General features: G+C 35.5%; 1 protein-coding gene across 3 annotated transcripts in view; it reads right to left on the bottom strand.

The window, feature by feature from the left end:
* The window catches only part of Rab3gap1 (RAB3 GTPase activating protein catalytic subunit 1), a 112,194-nt gene that overhangs the window by 17,796 nt on the left and 77,971 nt on the right, over positions 1-16,427 (bottom strand). For all 3 annotated transcript variants that reach the window (XM_010606185.3, XM_033757152.1, XM_010606186.3), the window contains exons 12-17: positions 13,575-13,667; positions 12,980-13,149; positions 10,482-10,571; positions 9,331-9,503; positions 8,305-8,359; positions 7,701-8,066 (exon numbers count right to left, since the gene is read on the bottom strand). In XM_010606185.3, the coding sequence (XP_010604487.1) occupies positions 7,701-8,066; positions 8,305-8,359; positions 9,331-9,503; positions 10,482-10,571; positions 12,980-13,149; positions 13,575-13,667 (947 nt within the window). The remainder of the gene's footprint in view (positions 1-7,700; positions 8,067-8,304; positions 8,360-9,330; positions 9,504-10,481; positions 10,572-12,979; positions 13,150-13,574; positions 13,668-16,427) is intronic.

Raw genomic sequence — 16,427 nt, 5'->3', positions numbered from 1 at the left:
AAGCACACAAGCACACAAGCAACAAGCAGAGGCTCAGCCCAATACCACTGATAAGTATGTGGAGGCCCTAGCCAGAAGCCTGCACAGACAACAGGAACTGGGGTGCACAGCCAAAGGCCCTCCCAGACAATAGCTACATAGGGACCCCAGGCAGAAGCACACCTAGATACCATCCAAAGTATGCACAGGCCTCACCCAGAAGACTGCCCAGACAACAGGTCAGCTCAGAGATCCAGAAAGCCACCATTCTGAACCCAGGAATCGGTGTACTGGTGAGCAGCACAGAAAAGGCCAAGTGGCTTGCTGAGAACTAAAGACCACTCCTGGGTGGGCAAAAAGTTGCCTCAACAAAGGCACAGCAGGCTGCATCTGTTGAAATGAGAAGACACCTAACAAATCTCAAAAATCAGACTTCCAAGCCGGGCGTGGTGGCGCACTCCTGTAATCCCAGCACTTGGGAGGCTGAGGCAGGAGGATTGCTGTGAGTTTGAGATCAGCCTGGGCTACATAGTGAGTTCCAGGTCAGTCTCAACTACATAGTGAGACCCTGTCTCAAAAAAAAAAAAAAAAAGAAAAAAAAAGAAAAAATCAGACTTCTAGATCACACAAGGCAACCCCCCAAAGGGAAACGAGATAGAACAATCTGATACTCAACCACCAAAACTCCCTGGCAATGAAAGAGGACCTGGAAAAAAATGAAATCAGAAATAATTTCTCAGATAACAGCAGAGATTGGGCCCATAATGCAAGATATGATTAATAAATCTAGAGTAGACAGAGATTAAAAAAAAAAGAGGAGCTGAGGAACATGATGGAATCCCAACACAGGAAACAAATGGAATCCATTAAAACAGATGCAAACAGATTTCCAGGAGATTAAAAACTCCAGTGAAAGTTTACATATGCAGCAGAAGGACCCAATGCGAGGAAAGAATTTCAGGTATAAAGACAGGATAGCAATTAGTGATTAGGAAAAGAAAAATTTCTTACAAATAGTAAATGACCATGAGAAATCAAACCAGCAGCTGCTAGACAATGCAAAGAATAACATAAAACTGATCAGAGTCAATGAAGAAGCAAGAGAGAGTATAAGCGACATATATAAAAACAACAACAACAGTAGTTCACAGACATAATAATGGCAGAAAACTTTCCAAGGAGGGTAAAGGAAATTGACATACATATAAGTGAAGCACATAAGATTCCAACTAGTCATGATTTAAAAAAATCTACATAGTCACATCATACTTAAGATTCCAGAAACCCAACAAAAGAACAAAATTCTACAAGCACTTGGAGGAAAGAAACAGGAAAGCTCATCACAATCACAGCAGCCTTCTCAACACAAACCCTCAAGGAAAGAACAACTTGGGAGTGACATATTTCAATCCCTAAAGGAAAACAACCTCCAACACAGACTGATGTACCCTACAAAACTATCTTTCAAAATTTATGGAGAAATAAGATACTTTTGTGACAAAGAGCACCTTAGGAACTTCATGAATACCAAACCAGCACTCCAAAAACTTGTAAACAATATCCTAGGAAAAGACAACAAGGATCACAACCCCAGGAAGCCCAGCAGAATGAATCCATCAGGCATGACAAGAAATTAAACACAAAGGGGGAGAAATCCAACAAAAAGAAAAAGTCATGACAAGGATAAGTCAATACATATCAGTTATATCATCCATCCATTTTTGTTTTGTTTGTTTGGTACTGGGGATCAAACTCAGGACCTTGCGTTCAAAAGGCAGGTGGTGGAACCACTGAGCTAAACCCAGGCCGGGTCCTATAACCATCAATGGTAATGGTCTCAATTCACCAATCAAAAGAAACTGGCAGGATGTGTCAAGAAGCAAGATCCAACAATATGTTGCACACAAAAAACACATTTGATTCAAAAAGAAACTCAAGACTGAAAGTTAAAGGGTGGAAATCAATATTCCATGTGACAGGAACCTGAAAAAAGGTGTAGCTATTCTCTTTGCAGATCAAGTGAATTTCAAACCAACACTAATTAAGATAGACAAAGAAGAACACTACATCCTCGTAAAGGGCACAATCCAAGAGGAAGAGATGACAGTCATTAATATATATGCATCAAACACTAGTGCACCTAAAACAAATACTAACAGACATGAAAAATCAAATAAGCACTAATACCATAGTAGTGGAGGACCACAATACCCCACTGATACAAATAGATCAACTAGACAATAAACAACAAAATACTAGAACTCAAATTCTTGAACAAATTAACTTAACAGATGTTTACAGTGTTCCACCCCACAAAATCAGAATACACATTCTTTTCAGCTGCACATGGTTATTCTCTAAAATAGACCAGACTTATTCACAGAACATGTTTTTTTTGGGTACCAGGGATCGAACTCGGGACCTTGCGCTTGGCGAGGCAGGCACTGAAACCACTCAGCTAAATCCCCGGCCTCAGAACATGTTTAAGCAAGTGGAAAGGAAATGAAGTGAGCCCCTGTATATTATCAGAACACAGTGCAATAAAATTGGAGATCAACAGAAAAAGAAACTGCAAGAATTTCATTAATGCATGGAAACTGAACAATACACTTCAGAATAACCAATGGGTCATAGAGAAAATTAAAGAAGAAATCAGACAGTTCCTACATTACATGACAATGACAATACAACATATTGGAATCTATGGGACACAATGAAAGCAGTCTCAGGAGGGAAATTCATAGCACTGAATACTCATATTAGGAATAAAGAAATCAAACTGTCATTATTTACAGATGACATACTGAACTCCACCAAAAGTTCTCTAAATTTAATAACCAAATTCAGTAAAGTAGCTGGATCAACACACAAAAATCAACAGCTTTTCTGTAAATGAAAAACTCACTGAGAGAGAAATGAGGCAATCAATTTCTTTCACAATAACATCCCCAAAACTGAAACACCTACGAATCAAGTGAACAAAAGAAATCAAAGACTTCTATTTTGAAAATTATAGCACTCTGAAAACAGAGACTGAAGAGGATATCAGAAGATGGAAAGACATCTCTTGCTTCTGGGTATTAAGAATCAGCATACTGAAAATAGCCTTACTTCCAAAACTGTTATATAGAGTAAAAAAAATCCCAATTGAAATTCCAACAGCATAGTTCACAGACCTTGAGAAAACAATCCAAAAATTCAGTTGGAATAAGAAGAGACCCAGAATAGCAAAAGCAATTCTAGGCAATAAACACAAGTGCAAAGGAAATGAAGCAAGGTAGCAGGTATCAGCATCCCCAACCTGAAACTATACTACAAAACCATTGATAAAAACAGCATGGTACTGGCAAAGAAACAGACCTGAGGACCAGTGGAACAGATTAGAAGATAAAGAAACAACTCCAGACACACTCAGCCACCTCATCTTTGACAAAGGAACCAAACACCCTCACTGGACAAAAGATAGCCTCTTTAATAAATGGTGCTAGAAAAACTGGGTTTCAACTTGCCAAAGATTAAAACTAGGCCTACATCTCCTCACCATGCAGTAAACTAAAATCGAAATGGATTAAAGATCTAAATATTAAAACAGAAACACTAAACTGGCTGGAAGAGAGGTTAGGTAGAACTCTTGAAGGTATTGGTAGAGGAAAAGATTTTATTTATTTATTTTTTTTTGTGTTTTTTTTTTTTTTAAAAAAATTTGGTACCGGGGTTCGAACTCGGATTCTTGTGCTTGCGAGGCAGGCGCCAGAACTAGTGAGCTAAATCCTCGGCCCAAAGTTTTTGCTTATTTTTTTTTGTGTGTGTGTGTGTGTTTTTTTTTTGTAGGAAAAGATTTTATGAACAAAACCTAAGTTGCCCATGAACTAGTACAGTCAACAAGTGTGAACTCATCTTATTCAAAAGCCTCTGCACAACAAGAGAAATCACCAACAGTGTGAAGAGACAACCTACAATGTGGGAAAAACTTCACCAGCTTTTCCTCAGACAAAGGTCTACCTCCTAGAATACATAAAGAACTTAAAAAAAAAAAAAATCAGACCTCCCAAATTTAAAGACCCAATCCAAAAATGGGCATTTGAAATGAACAAACATTTCTCAGATGAAGTAGAAATAGCAAACATGAAAAAATGTTCAACATCACCGGTCATTGGAGAGACGCAAATGAAAACAATGCTGAGAGTTCACCTCACCCCAGAAAGAATGGCTGCTATCATGAAATCAACCAATAACAAATGCTGGAGGGGCTGTGGGGAAATAGGAACCCTGCTCCAATGCTGGTGGGAATGTAGACTGGTGCAACCACTGTGGAAATCAGTGTGGAGATCCCTCAAAGAAGTAGGATTGGAAGTCCCATTTGACCCAGCTACTCCCCTAGTGGGTATCTTCACTAAAGAATTAAAAGAATCATACCAAAGTGATATACGTGCACCCATGTTCATAGCAGCACAGTTTGTAACAGATAAAACTTGGAAGAAACCCAATTTCCCATCAACAAGAGACTGGATAAAGAAAATACGGAGTTTTCAAATGAAATGGAGTCAGTCATGAAAAATGAGGGACTAGAGACATTTATTGCTAAATGGATGCATAGTGAGGCAATACTCAAGTGAAATAAATGAGACACGTGTAAATACGTAATAGTTTCTCTAGTGTGAGAAACTGAAAGTGTAAATAAGAACTAAAAGGTATAATAGATGATGTGAACTAGGGAGAAAAGGTGCAAAAGAGAAGGAAGTGGGAGGGATAGGGGAAAAGAAAGAAGGGAATGGAGTTAACATGAGAAAATGAAAAAATGGAAACAAAGTCTTTTTAGATAGGGAGGGATGGAGAGGTTGAAAAGAGGGCAGGGGATTGGGGAAAAAATAAGAACCAAGATGGATTATGTAAAGGTGCACATTTCCAATGATGAATGTCATTATATTGTATACTTTAAATGTACCAATAGAATTAGAAAAAGAAAAAGAAATTAAACACTTGAAATACAGCTAATGAAAAGACATGCAAGAACTTTACACCCAAGAGTTGGCATGGTGGCACATGCCTGTAATTCCAGCAGTCAGGAGGCTGAGGCAGGAGAACTGCCATGAGGTTGAGGCTAGCCTGGGCTACCTATGTAACACCAGAAAGGCAAAATTAAAATGCCTAAAATATTAAGAGTGTAGAAAAAAGTTAATACAGCAGGCCTAATCAATGAACTTGATTGAGAGTGGTCTTGGGAACCCCTGATATATCAAGTAGGAGTGACTATGTAAACAAGAAGTATATAATAACCACACTACTATACACTGTTAATGGCAAGATGAATTATTCCAACCTTTGAGATACTATTTAGAAAAATTAAAACACATACAGTAGGAAAGCTATGAAAGCTATGAAAAACCTCCCAGGCTGATGACTTGTGGGCCTCTATGGCAGGTAGGCTACTGAGAAACCAGGGAATAGCTGTACTTCTCAGCTGATTACTTTGATCATTAGGGAATTTTCTGATATTAATAGTAATAATTATATAGCAACAAAAGACCAGATATAAAACAAAAGCAGCAGAATTTTACTAAGCAAAGGTTGCTAGAATTCCAGTATGGAAAAAGTTCTCCCTGTTCATTAATTTTCCAGATACTCCATGCTTTTAAAGGAGTATCATTCTCCATGGAACATGCATCACTTAAAATATGTTACAGCGTGCTATTCAAAATTAGCTGTAAATGAGTTTGTGCTAAGCAAACTGAGTGATACCATTTTTATAAATACTGATGAGAAAAAAACATAGTATGATCAGAAAATATTGTGAATGTTTAAATTTTTCAAAGAATTATTACAGTAGAAGACATATTCCTATTAATCTCCCTCAAAATCTGCCCCCCTCCTTGCTTTGAATACATGCATCCCATTATTTGTGGCACTTTCTGAAGCAGTTCTGGAAGTCTTCTCCTTTTGTCTTTAGTTGTATTGGCATGGCAGTTTTTGATGTCCTGAAGTGTTTCAAGATAGATTACCTTTCAGAGTCATTTTGCCTTTGGTGAAGAGCCAAAAGTTGCACGGTGCCAGATCTGGAGAATAAGGTGGAGGAGTATACACCATGTTTTCCAAACCTGCCTTTCCAGTGGATGGCATGCAGCAACAGTCACTGTATTTTTGATCATACCTTACAAAGACACAAAAGAGGACTTTCCAGAATTGCTTTAGAAAGTGGTAATAATAATAATGGGTGTGTTTGAGGCAAGGGGGAGTATTATGAAACGAATCAAAGACAATGGATCTTTTACTGTAATACATCTTTTCATTTAATCACATACCACATTCCCTTGTATTTAAAAACATAGAAATCCCATGTAGACAATTTCATACAAGTATAGCAAGTATACATTTTTTGGCAGATTCTGTGTATGTACATCAATGCACAGAAACAAGTACAATAAATATAACCCAGTCTGGGGATCTAGCTTAGCAGCCCCGTGCCTGCCTTGCAAGTGCAAGGTCCAAATGAATGAATGAATGAATGAATAAATAAATATAACCCAAATCTGGTTACTTCACCAGATGAAAGTTGAATTGGTAGTGGCTTTCATTTTTTGGGTACTGAGTTTTTCACAACAAAATGCATTTATGTATTACTCATGCAAAAACAAATGAACAAAACATATTGTTCCTTAGATAATGAGTTGCTGCTGTTCTATGTACTATGCAAAATATCTTCAAATTGTATGCTTGAGGAGATAAACTATTCATGTAACTGAAGGACTGCTACTTCTAATTTCTCCCTTCCATATTTTTGGATATTGATCTTTTTTAAAAAAATTAGTATATGTTTGCAGTACATACTGTTTACACTCCTCATGTGAAGTAACATATTTTAACTTTTTTTAATCCTCTTTCCCTCCCCTCTTACCCCCTCTTGATCCCCTTCTCATTTGAGAACAATCTATCTCCCCACTTCTTACTTTTTTTTTTCTTATCTTTTACTCTTTATTTGTAATTTGAATTTCACATATAAGAGAACAATTCAATATTTAAGCTTGTGTGGGTAATTTATTTAAGATTATGGTCTCAAGGTGTTCTTTAAACACCTGAGTATTAACTACTCAACTTAAGAAATAATAGACCACCTTATAAATGATAGCTACTATCTACTTAAACTTCAAAACATTTCTTAATTTCAGAAATGGTAGACCTAAAAGCTTATTTAGATTTGAAATCTTGAATATTTACACCAAGATATTTTGCTTTTTTTGGGTGGTACTAAGGATTAAACCCAGGGTTTTCTCACTATTATACATCCCCAATCTTTTATTTTTTTGTAATAGGGATCAAACTTGGGACCTTGCACTTGCGAGGCAGGCTGAGCTAAATCCCCAGGCCTACTTCCCCAATCTTTTAATTTTTTAAAATTTTGAGACAGTCTCACTAAATTACTAAATTGCCTTGGATGACCTTAAACTTGTGAACCTCCTGCCTCAGCCTCCCAGAGGATGAGATTACAGGTGTATGCCACAACATCTGGATTAAACAAAGACTCTAAAGAATTTCCTCTACCCAAAAGAAATAATCTCTTACTAGGATGAAACACAGGGGTACAAATGGATCTTTTATAAAAAGCTTCCTGATGGGACAGTCATGTGTGTACTGAGTGGTTCCTACGTAAGACATACAAATCACAGTCCCCTAGTGAATGTGTTAGACAATAACAAAAAGAAATTTAAAGAACCCGTGCCTCCTACCTGGGTTACTGGAATGTAGAGAGGTTCTCCATTATGTAGCAGTGTAAGTTTCCCATGCTGATAGAGACGTCCTTCTGGTTTTAAATTTGCCACGTCCTTAGGTCCTCCTTTCTTGCCACTCTCCTGTCCATTTCCCTTAAGTTCTTCTGTATCGCTTAGGCATTCAAAGAATTCTTCTTCACTATCGCTCCATGAATCCCAAGATTTTACAACTTCGCCTTTCTCTGTATCTTTGAGATGGTCTGGACCCAGCTGGTCTCCAATTCTGCCAGAATCCCCTGGACGTGTACTAGTTACAGTGTCTGAAGTGCTTATCTTTTTCCCTTCATCACGTGCTTTCTTTCTTTCAATACAGCAATTTAACATCTTAAGAAAACAAAAATAACATCATATTTGAATTAGTTACAGAAAAATGAAATCTATCCACTGCTTGAATATTTTTACATTCTCTACTTCTCTTTAGACCCCTGCTGTGAATCAGTCACTATAAGCAACCCATAGCAGCAAGACGAAAGTAACTATAACCCATTATTATATTTAGAATTAGAATAAGCTCTGATTATATCAAGACCACATTTACACAATGCCATTAGAAAACCTTTACCTGCAGTTTCTGATGCAGTAAACAACATCTCAAATCTGGGGCTCCACTTGCTAATCTATCAAACAATGAGAAAAGAAAGCTTGGCTTTAGAAAAATGGCTTCTTTTTTTTTATATTACCAAAATATTTAGCTATATTAGTAAGAAATAAAACTAGATTTCTACAAGAAAATCAAGTTCTAGAAGGGGAACACATATGATGATTAAAAGAGCAACATTATTTTATCCTACCTAGCCGAAGTCACTAGCAGCAGAAATAAGAGATACTTTAAACATAACAGCAAGCTGGGTGAGAGCTTTCTGGATAATGAAAAACTTATAATGAGAAAGAAATTACAATACAGTTTTGTACCACACAAAATAAATTAATCTACATATTCAATTCTCAATTATTATCCTGGAGTCTCACAATGAAAACCAAGATTTTTACCTCTCTTGCCAGTGGGACCCTTGAGAGCCTCTACTTCTAAACCACTAGGTTCCTGGCAGTCAGCCAGAGGTTCTCATTTATATTTAATATGCTTCTGGTTCTGTAGTAAGTTCTAGAGCAAATCAGTTAGAAATAAGAGAGAACTTACCTAATTAGGGACTGGCAAATGACATAAAAGCAAGCATTTCTGGAACAATTGCCATTTTATATTATTCATACTATTATTCTTCTCCCTTAGCATGGAGGGTCATTAACTTAAGCAATACTGACACACATGCTAACTAAAATCTTCAATTCATGTGAAATGTCAATATAGAGATATAGCATAATTAATTTAACTTTTTGGGGGGTGGTACTGGGGAATTAAACACCAGTCCTTGAGCTTTCCAGGCAGGCAGCAGCAATTTAACTGCTCTTTTATGTTGACATTTTTAGGCTGTTCTGCTTTATAAAAAAATATTATTATAAATTTGCTGCAGTGAATACCTCATATCCAAGTTTCTTTCCACTTTTCTAGGGCAGATATCCCTAAATGGAAAAACCGGTCCAACTGTTTGCTAACAAAAGATCCTATCTCAACAAATGGAAAATTTATTACCCTGGAATGAGACAGTTGTTTTCCCATCTGAAGCGCATTTCAAGAACAAATTCCTGCCAGAGATGTGCCACTCCTTTTAGTCCTCCATGGTAGAAATTGATCATACAAAGACACAAAGCTAATTTGTAGGTTAAACTGTCAGATGGTGCGGATTTGAACTGATTGTAGAGATTCTATTAACAATATAGAAATAAAGCAAAACTTGTTAACATTTACATATATAAAAAATTAAAGAACAAAAATTTTAATACTAACAACCTATCTTACGAAAAGTAGCTTTTATCAAATACTGTATCTAATTATACTACTGCCTTGTTCGTAGGCAGATCTGTTTTTAAGATTTTTAGTTAAGATAAAAAAGGAAAACCATATTTATTTGTTTTGTTTTTTGTTTGTTTGGGTTTTTTTGGTACTGGGGATTGAACTCTGGACCTTTGAGCTTGCGTAAAACCATATTTAAATGAGGCTGATGTTACAGCTTTCATTTTCTTCTGTGGATCTTTAACATGTATTCCAAATTTCATGTGCTATTAAAAGAATCTTTTAATTACAAAAGGATTATACATTTGTTAAAATAAAATTGACAACATAAAAGGGTCTGCTTTCCTCCCTCGCTACAGGAAATCTACTTTCCAATAGTAACTACTGTAAATAGTTTGATATATCTTTAAAGCTGTCATTAAAATGCACTCATTTCTCAAAGATAAGGAGAATGTGAAAATTTTATTTTATATATTTTTCTTCATTAAATAGTTTTCTGGAGTTGGGGATATAGCTCAGTGGTAGAACACTTGCCTAGCATGTGTGAGGCCTTGGGTCAAGCAAAGAAAAAAAAAAAGTTTCCACTCATGCCTGGTTTTGAAATACTGTATACAAAAGAAGCTGTTGCAAAACAATTTAAAGATTTTTTGCAAAAATTCTAAAATGAGGAAAATCCTACATCTATGCACAGTAAATTTATATTATTTTATCACTGTTTTTGATATTCAAATTATGCTAGGATTTTGCAAATAATTATTAAGTGGAGGCCATGATATTCACCCAATTTTTCAGAGCTTATTTTTAAAATAAAAAGGCTACCAAACTAGAAATATAGAAACACCTAGCAATTCAATGTACTTAAAATATTTTAATATTAAACTCTAACTTACATAATCTTCACTGTCTGACGGAGGAGTACTATGGTCTGTTGAAGTAGTTCTTTCTAATGGTTTCTCAGAAGCAGCATCTGGGAATAAGAACTTTAGAGGAAAAAAAATTTCACATGTTAGACTACATTTTCTGCTTTGTTTTATAACTCATATAGACACTAAATTTTCAATGAGTTTACCATTAAAACAATGTTCTTATTGTACTGGCAAACTGGTTCTACATTCTCTGGAATCTTAGGTTTTCAAAAATACAAGACTTAGTAACTAGCCAATTTAAGAAATAAAAAACTTTTCATAAAAGTAACCATCTAACTGCACTAGATAGTGAAAAACTCTTCAATGATTTCATACTAATCCAAGGTTATTACAATTTTTAAAGAAGCACTAATACTATTAGACAGAACTATAAAAGAGAATTTAAAAACACCTATATACAGTATTCATGAGTATCAGTAGTTATCATCATCAACAAGTTTTTATATTTGTCAGGCATGTTCAACCTGTGGCCTATGGGCTACATGCAGCCCTGGGCAGATAATACAGCTCCACAAGCCCATAAACTTTTATCTAACACTATTATGTGTTTTTCTGTGTGTGATATTTTTCATGGCTTAACTGCATGTGTATGGGAGGGCAAATTGTAGTGCTAATCACTGTACCTATCACAGTCAAATTGAAATTCACCTACATCAGAAGTTACATGCAGGGCTGGGGATTTAGCTCAGTGGTTCCGCCTGCTTCGCAAGCATAAGGTCCCAACGTTGATACCAGTACCAAAAAAAAAAAAATCTATATGCACTTCTGCAACTTATCAAATAAAATGCAGTAATACTAATAATAGTTCAACTCATGTATATGTGTATGCCTGTGAAGATAAGCAAAACGTTGCCAAGTCCCAAAAAAAAAAAATCTATATGCACTTCTGCAACTTATCAAATAAAATGCAGTAATACTAATAATAGTTCAACTCATGTATATGTGTATGCCTGTGAAGATAAGCATTTATTGTTATTAAGCAGACAAGTTTTCTTATTAAAAGTAGGCTTGTTATTTTTGTAAAAAATTTAGTAACTGAGAATATTAAAAAAAATTAAGTTTTGTCACTTACTTACATTAATTATATTACATATTTTAAATGCAGTCCAAGATAAATCCTCTCCATTCAATCTATCTCAGGCAAGCCAAAATATTGGACACTCGTGATACATGCAATACTAAAAGTGTAATATTAAAGAGCCATAACTTTATGAAAGATGCATAGAAAATGAGAAGCAGTCTAAACGTGTGATACCAGTGTATCTTTTCTACGTAGTTTCTGCTGTATATGTGTATAGGGAGAGGCGGTTAAAAATTTCAGTGTATATGACAATCGAACTTTGTAATATGAATAAACCTCTAAGGATACATTCTGAAGGAGCTTTCTCCACAGTAATTTATTTTCAATCCTTTTATCAGTTTTCCTCCAAACTGGTACTGCTGACCACTAATTCCTCTTACCATGTATACTTTGGAACAAATTATGGAACATGTTCATGAGACTTTTTAAAATTAACTTTTAGACTTTTAAAAATTAGAGAAACTACAAGAAGCCAGATGTCAGTACTAGGAATATTTACCAAAATTAACCTGTTCTGACAAACAGCAAGATACACACCAAGATTAAATAGTAGGTCTCCAGTCCAGTACCCTCTTCATTACTCTTGACATCTTTTCCCAAGACTGTCTTAATGTACAAACTGCCAGAAATATACTTATAACTATAATGATGAACTATCATTTATTAAAGGCCTATTAAATGCTATGCAGTACCACAGAGGATCCTTTAATTATCATGACAACCTCACAAGCTTTTGTTAGTTTTGTGAAATGACTTGTTGGGAGTCACCTAGTAGGTCATGATTAAGCCCTGGTCTGTGTGGCTCCCAGGCTGGGACACAATAACAAATAGTCACCCTAGCCCTCCTCTCTTTTCTATCCCCAACTAGTCCTCATGATAGACTTTTCTTCACTGTTGGAAAATAAAACTCAAAAATACAATTTTGACCCTGTTGATTTTTTTCCTTAAAATGATATTAAACTGTAAGATAAAGTGCAGTGTGTTAGCACAGCAGATTACCTTCTACCTATCCAACCTCATCCCCGTCACTTCTAGGGAAGCACCCTATAAAACACCAACTGTTCAATATGCTCTCAGTCTTCTGCTATTCCTCTACTTCAAAAACATTTACTTCAATACTCAGCTCAAGTAGGCCTCTTATGAAGCAGTCTATGACTCCTATTGCCCAGACAGAGGCAGATGTACCTTCTACTAAGTTCTCACTGCCTCTTGCCAGACTTTTCACATGCAACATAGTACCTGTTACTTTCTTTTCCCATTAATATGAAGTAATTTTTTGAAAGTGGATTTGTTGTACTAATTTTATATTCCCAATCTGGTGCCTACCACATAGAATAAATGCTTATGCATATAGTCATACAAAAATAAGACATTTAATTACCAAGAGAATAGCATTGAGGACATCATTATTCAGGGGTGACTCTTCTGCACCTCTGTGCTTTCGTATTTTCTTCTTTGCAGTGTGTACCATATTTGAAACTGATAATTTATGAATTGGAACTGGTGTTGGCTCTGTCAACTTTGACAAAGCATGAGTTATATCAGCCATTTCTATAAAAAGAGTAGAAATGAATACAGATTATATCACCAACTTTAGCAGATTAAACTGTTAAGTAAATTGATGACAGTATAGTTTAGACATTTTTTCTACTAACGTTACATGGTTTCAGAACTGTAAAATTTAAATCTATATGTCCAGTTTCAGACACAAACATGAATGACAAAGTTGGCAAATTATTTCTCCATAGGGTACTTAAAAATCAGCCTCTCAAACTCTGCTTTTCAAAATATCTCATTTTTTTGGTAGAAATAACTTATTATATACATTAAATGTCTTTAACTCTGGGAATAGCCTAGAGAGAAATCCGTCTAGTATGTCAAAACTTGCCTCAAATAAACAAAAAATTGCTGGAAAATGTGCCAACAAAATAGGGTAAGACACCTGAAAGTAAAGTTAAAAAAGAAAAATAGGTCACCTCTTCCTTCTTCCTCAAAGGTGGATCGTCCCAGAATTTCATCAGTTGACTCCTTTCGACGGCAAATTTTAAAAAATTCAGTGACAAAATCACCTACAAAGAAAAAACATTTTTACCCATTTTTAACAATTAACTAAAGAAATCCCTCCTATAAACAAAAATATGTATTTCTTCATACAAGCTATTAACTAAGGAATAGCAGAAAAATTCTTTCTTTCCTCTGAAGACAAAAAGTAACCATATTTAAAAAACAGCCTGTTCTACCTTCCTATTTCTCCATGTCCTGGGATATTAAGAGTTTTATCTAGAATTTCTCTAGATTGTAAGGAGGAAAAAGTATACTAGTAACATTAAAACATTTTTACTATATTCAAATGTGATAAATATCTATTAAAATAAATTGCATAACCATTAAAGTATGTAACTATATACGAAAGACATCTTTCCTTCTAACCTTACAATTTTGGATTCATTAAAAAAAAAAACCAAAAAAACTCTAAAGATATGTTTCTAAAGAATTAAAATAAGTAACATAGCTTCTGCTGCAAACTGATGATATGCTTTATGTCCTTCATATAAGAAAGGGGAAATGGTTGGTTTGTTTCTTTCTTTTCTTTTTTTTTTTTTTTTGAGACAGCATCTCTCTCACTATGTAGTTGAAACTGACCTGGAACTCACTCTGTAGCCCAGGCTGGTCTCGAACTCACAGTGATCCTCCTGCCTCAGCCTCCTGAGTGCTGGGATTACGTGCACTACCACACCCGGCGGAAATTTTTTTTTTTTTTTCTAAAGAGCTGTGATAAGATATGTTAGCATCAAGAAATCAAAGCTTAACAAGACCCTCCAGCACTAAAATACAATGCAAGGTGTACACCTAACTTTTATAATTTACCAACTAATTATATACAAATCTAAAATATTTTCTGGATTTTTTCCAGAAAGGTAGGAAAAATTTTAATCTATTCACAAAAGCTAGTCAAAGAGGCAGGTAAGGTCATGGAACAGAAACTTAAAATGAGAATACTTTCAAATGTAAAGTAGTCTGGGATTTATCACACATCAGTAGAAGAAAAATAATAAGTATGGGGAAACAATTTAGTAAATAAATTTTATAATGTTACAATACAATGAATACACATCAGAAATAATTTATTGTGCATTTATTATATGATAGGCATTCTGTTAAATGTGATACACATACACACAGAGGCACACAATTTCATTTGATTCCTGAAATATGTACTATTGTTACCTATTTTCCTGATGAGAATGCTGAAGCCTCACAAGATTAAAAAAACTTGCCCAAATTAGCAGTTTTAGAATATGAACTAAGGTCTCTCCAACTCTGAAACCCTTCTTACTAACTCAGTAACTCCCTAAGGCCCCAAATGCACCAAAACACAAATGTTCTTCACAATTAGTGTAATGGCAACTGCTAATTAGCATCTGATTAACACCATATGGTCACTGATGGCCAGGTGCTGTGGCACACACCTGTAATCCCAGCACTCAGGAGGCAGACGCAGGATTGCCATGAGTCTGAGGCCAGCCTGGGCTACAGAGTGAGTTCAAAGACAGCCTGAACTACACAGCAAGACCCTGTCTCAAAAAGCAAACAATAAAAAGCTTAAAAAAAAATGCGTTAGAGAAATGTATGATCATTGTCATTAAGGAGTAGGTAATAACCATGAGGAGAATGGTTGGAATATATCAGGCAATTGTAAGTGAAAGTGGTATGATGAACATGAGAAGAAAAGGAGAAATATTTTCATGTGTACTAAATAAAAGTAGGAAATATGGGAAGGTACAATGAGGGGAATGATCGAGAAGACTTCACAATAGAGATATATGAAAAAGGGAAGGGAGACAAAATTCCAGACATGGCACCTGAAAAGCAATTACTGTAGTATTTTTTAAATGTATGTTAAAAAATGTATGTTATTTCACTTAATCCTGAGAGAGGAGACTAGGGTGTGGCAAAAGTGGGTGGAAAAGTAGGGATAGCCTGTGAATTACAAAATTCTGGAACAGTTGCCAAATCCCTGAACTTGCAATTCTTAAGAGAATTTGAACAGCTTCTCCATAAGATGTCTAAAACCTGATGCCAGCCTCAGAAGAGAGAAGTACAAAAGAACAGCCCACACTGTGTTTTTTCCTACTGTGTTCTTTCACAGTAGCCTGCTCTTGTCCTGTAGATCATACAACACTTAACTTTCCTACTTTGATTTGGCCCAAATTCACTCTGCAGAGCCTGTTTCTTTTCCTATTTTTAATAAATATAAAACTCTGCTACTGTTGGTACTTGTCTTGACTAATCCTTTAAGACAAAGAACCTAGAAATGACCCCCAGTAGAAGACCCAAGTACCCCAAAACCTGGCAACAATCTTTCAAATAATGCTATGAAATATGTTAGAAGTATTTACAACTCTTTTCCCATGAAAGAAAATAGGTTTGTAGGTGCTATACAACTCTACAAGAAGTGCAACGAAGACTGTCAAATCAGTGCTTTCCTATCGTAAGTCACGGGTCCAGAGGAACTACAAAAGGCAAAAAGAATCCACTACATAGACAATGCAGGCAATGCTGCAGGAGGAAGGAAAAGAGAGTAGCATAAAAGTATAAGAAAAATAAAACTGAGGTAAGAAAATAATACAGAATACTGAGGTGTACACTCCATAAAACTAAGACAGAAAAAAACCCTGCTAGTGTTATTCAAAAGGATTCACTGCTGTTGGCAAATATCTCTTCTACACTGTTAACTTAGATGATAATATATGTTAAAAAAATTTTTTTCAAGGTAAGGTAAAAAAAGTACAGTGTGTGTGTGTGTAGGTATGTATACATACATACAT

Source organism: Fukomys damarensis, unplaced genomic scaffold (genome assembly GCF_012274545.1).
Source record: "Fukomys damarensis isolate Sample0158 unplaced genomic scaffold, DMR_v1.0_HiC HiC_scaffold_29, whole genome shotgun sequence".
NCBI classification, from domain to species: Eukaryota; Metazoa; Chordata; class Mammalia; order Rodentia; family Bathyergidae; genus Fukomys; species Fukomys damarensis.
Note: the sequence above shows the minus strand (reverse complement) of the source record. Positions and strands in the feature narration are given on the sequence as shown.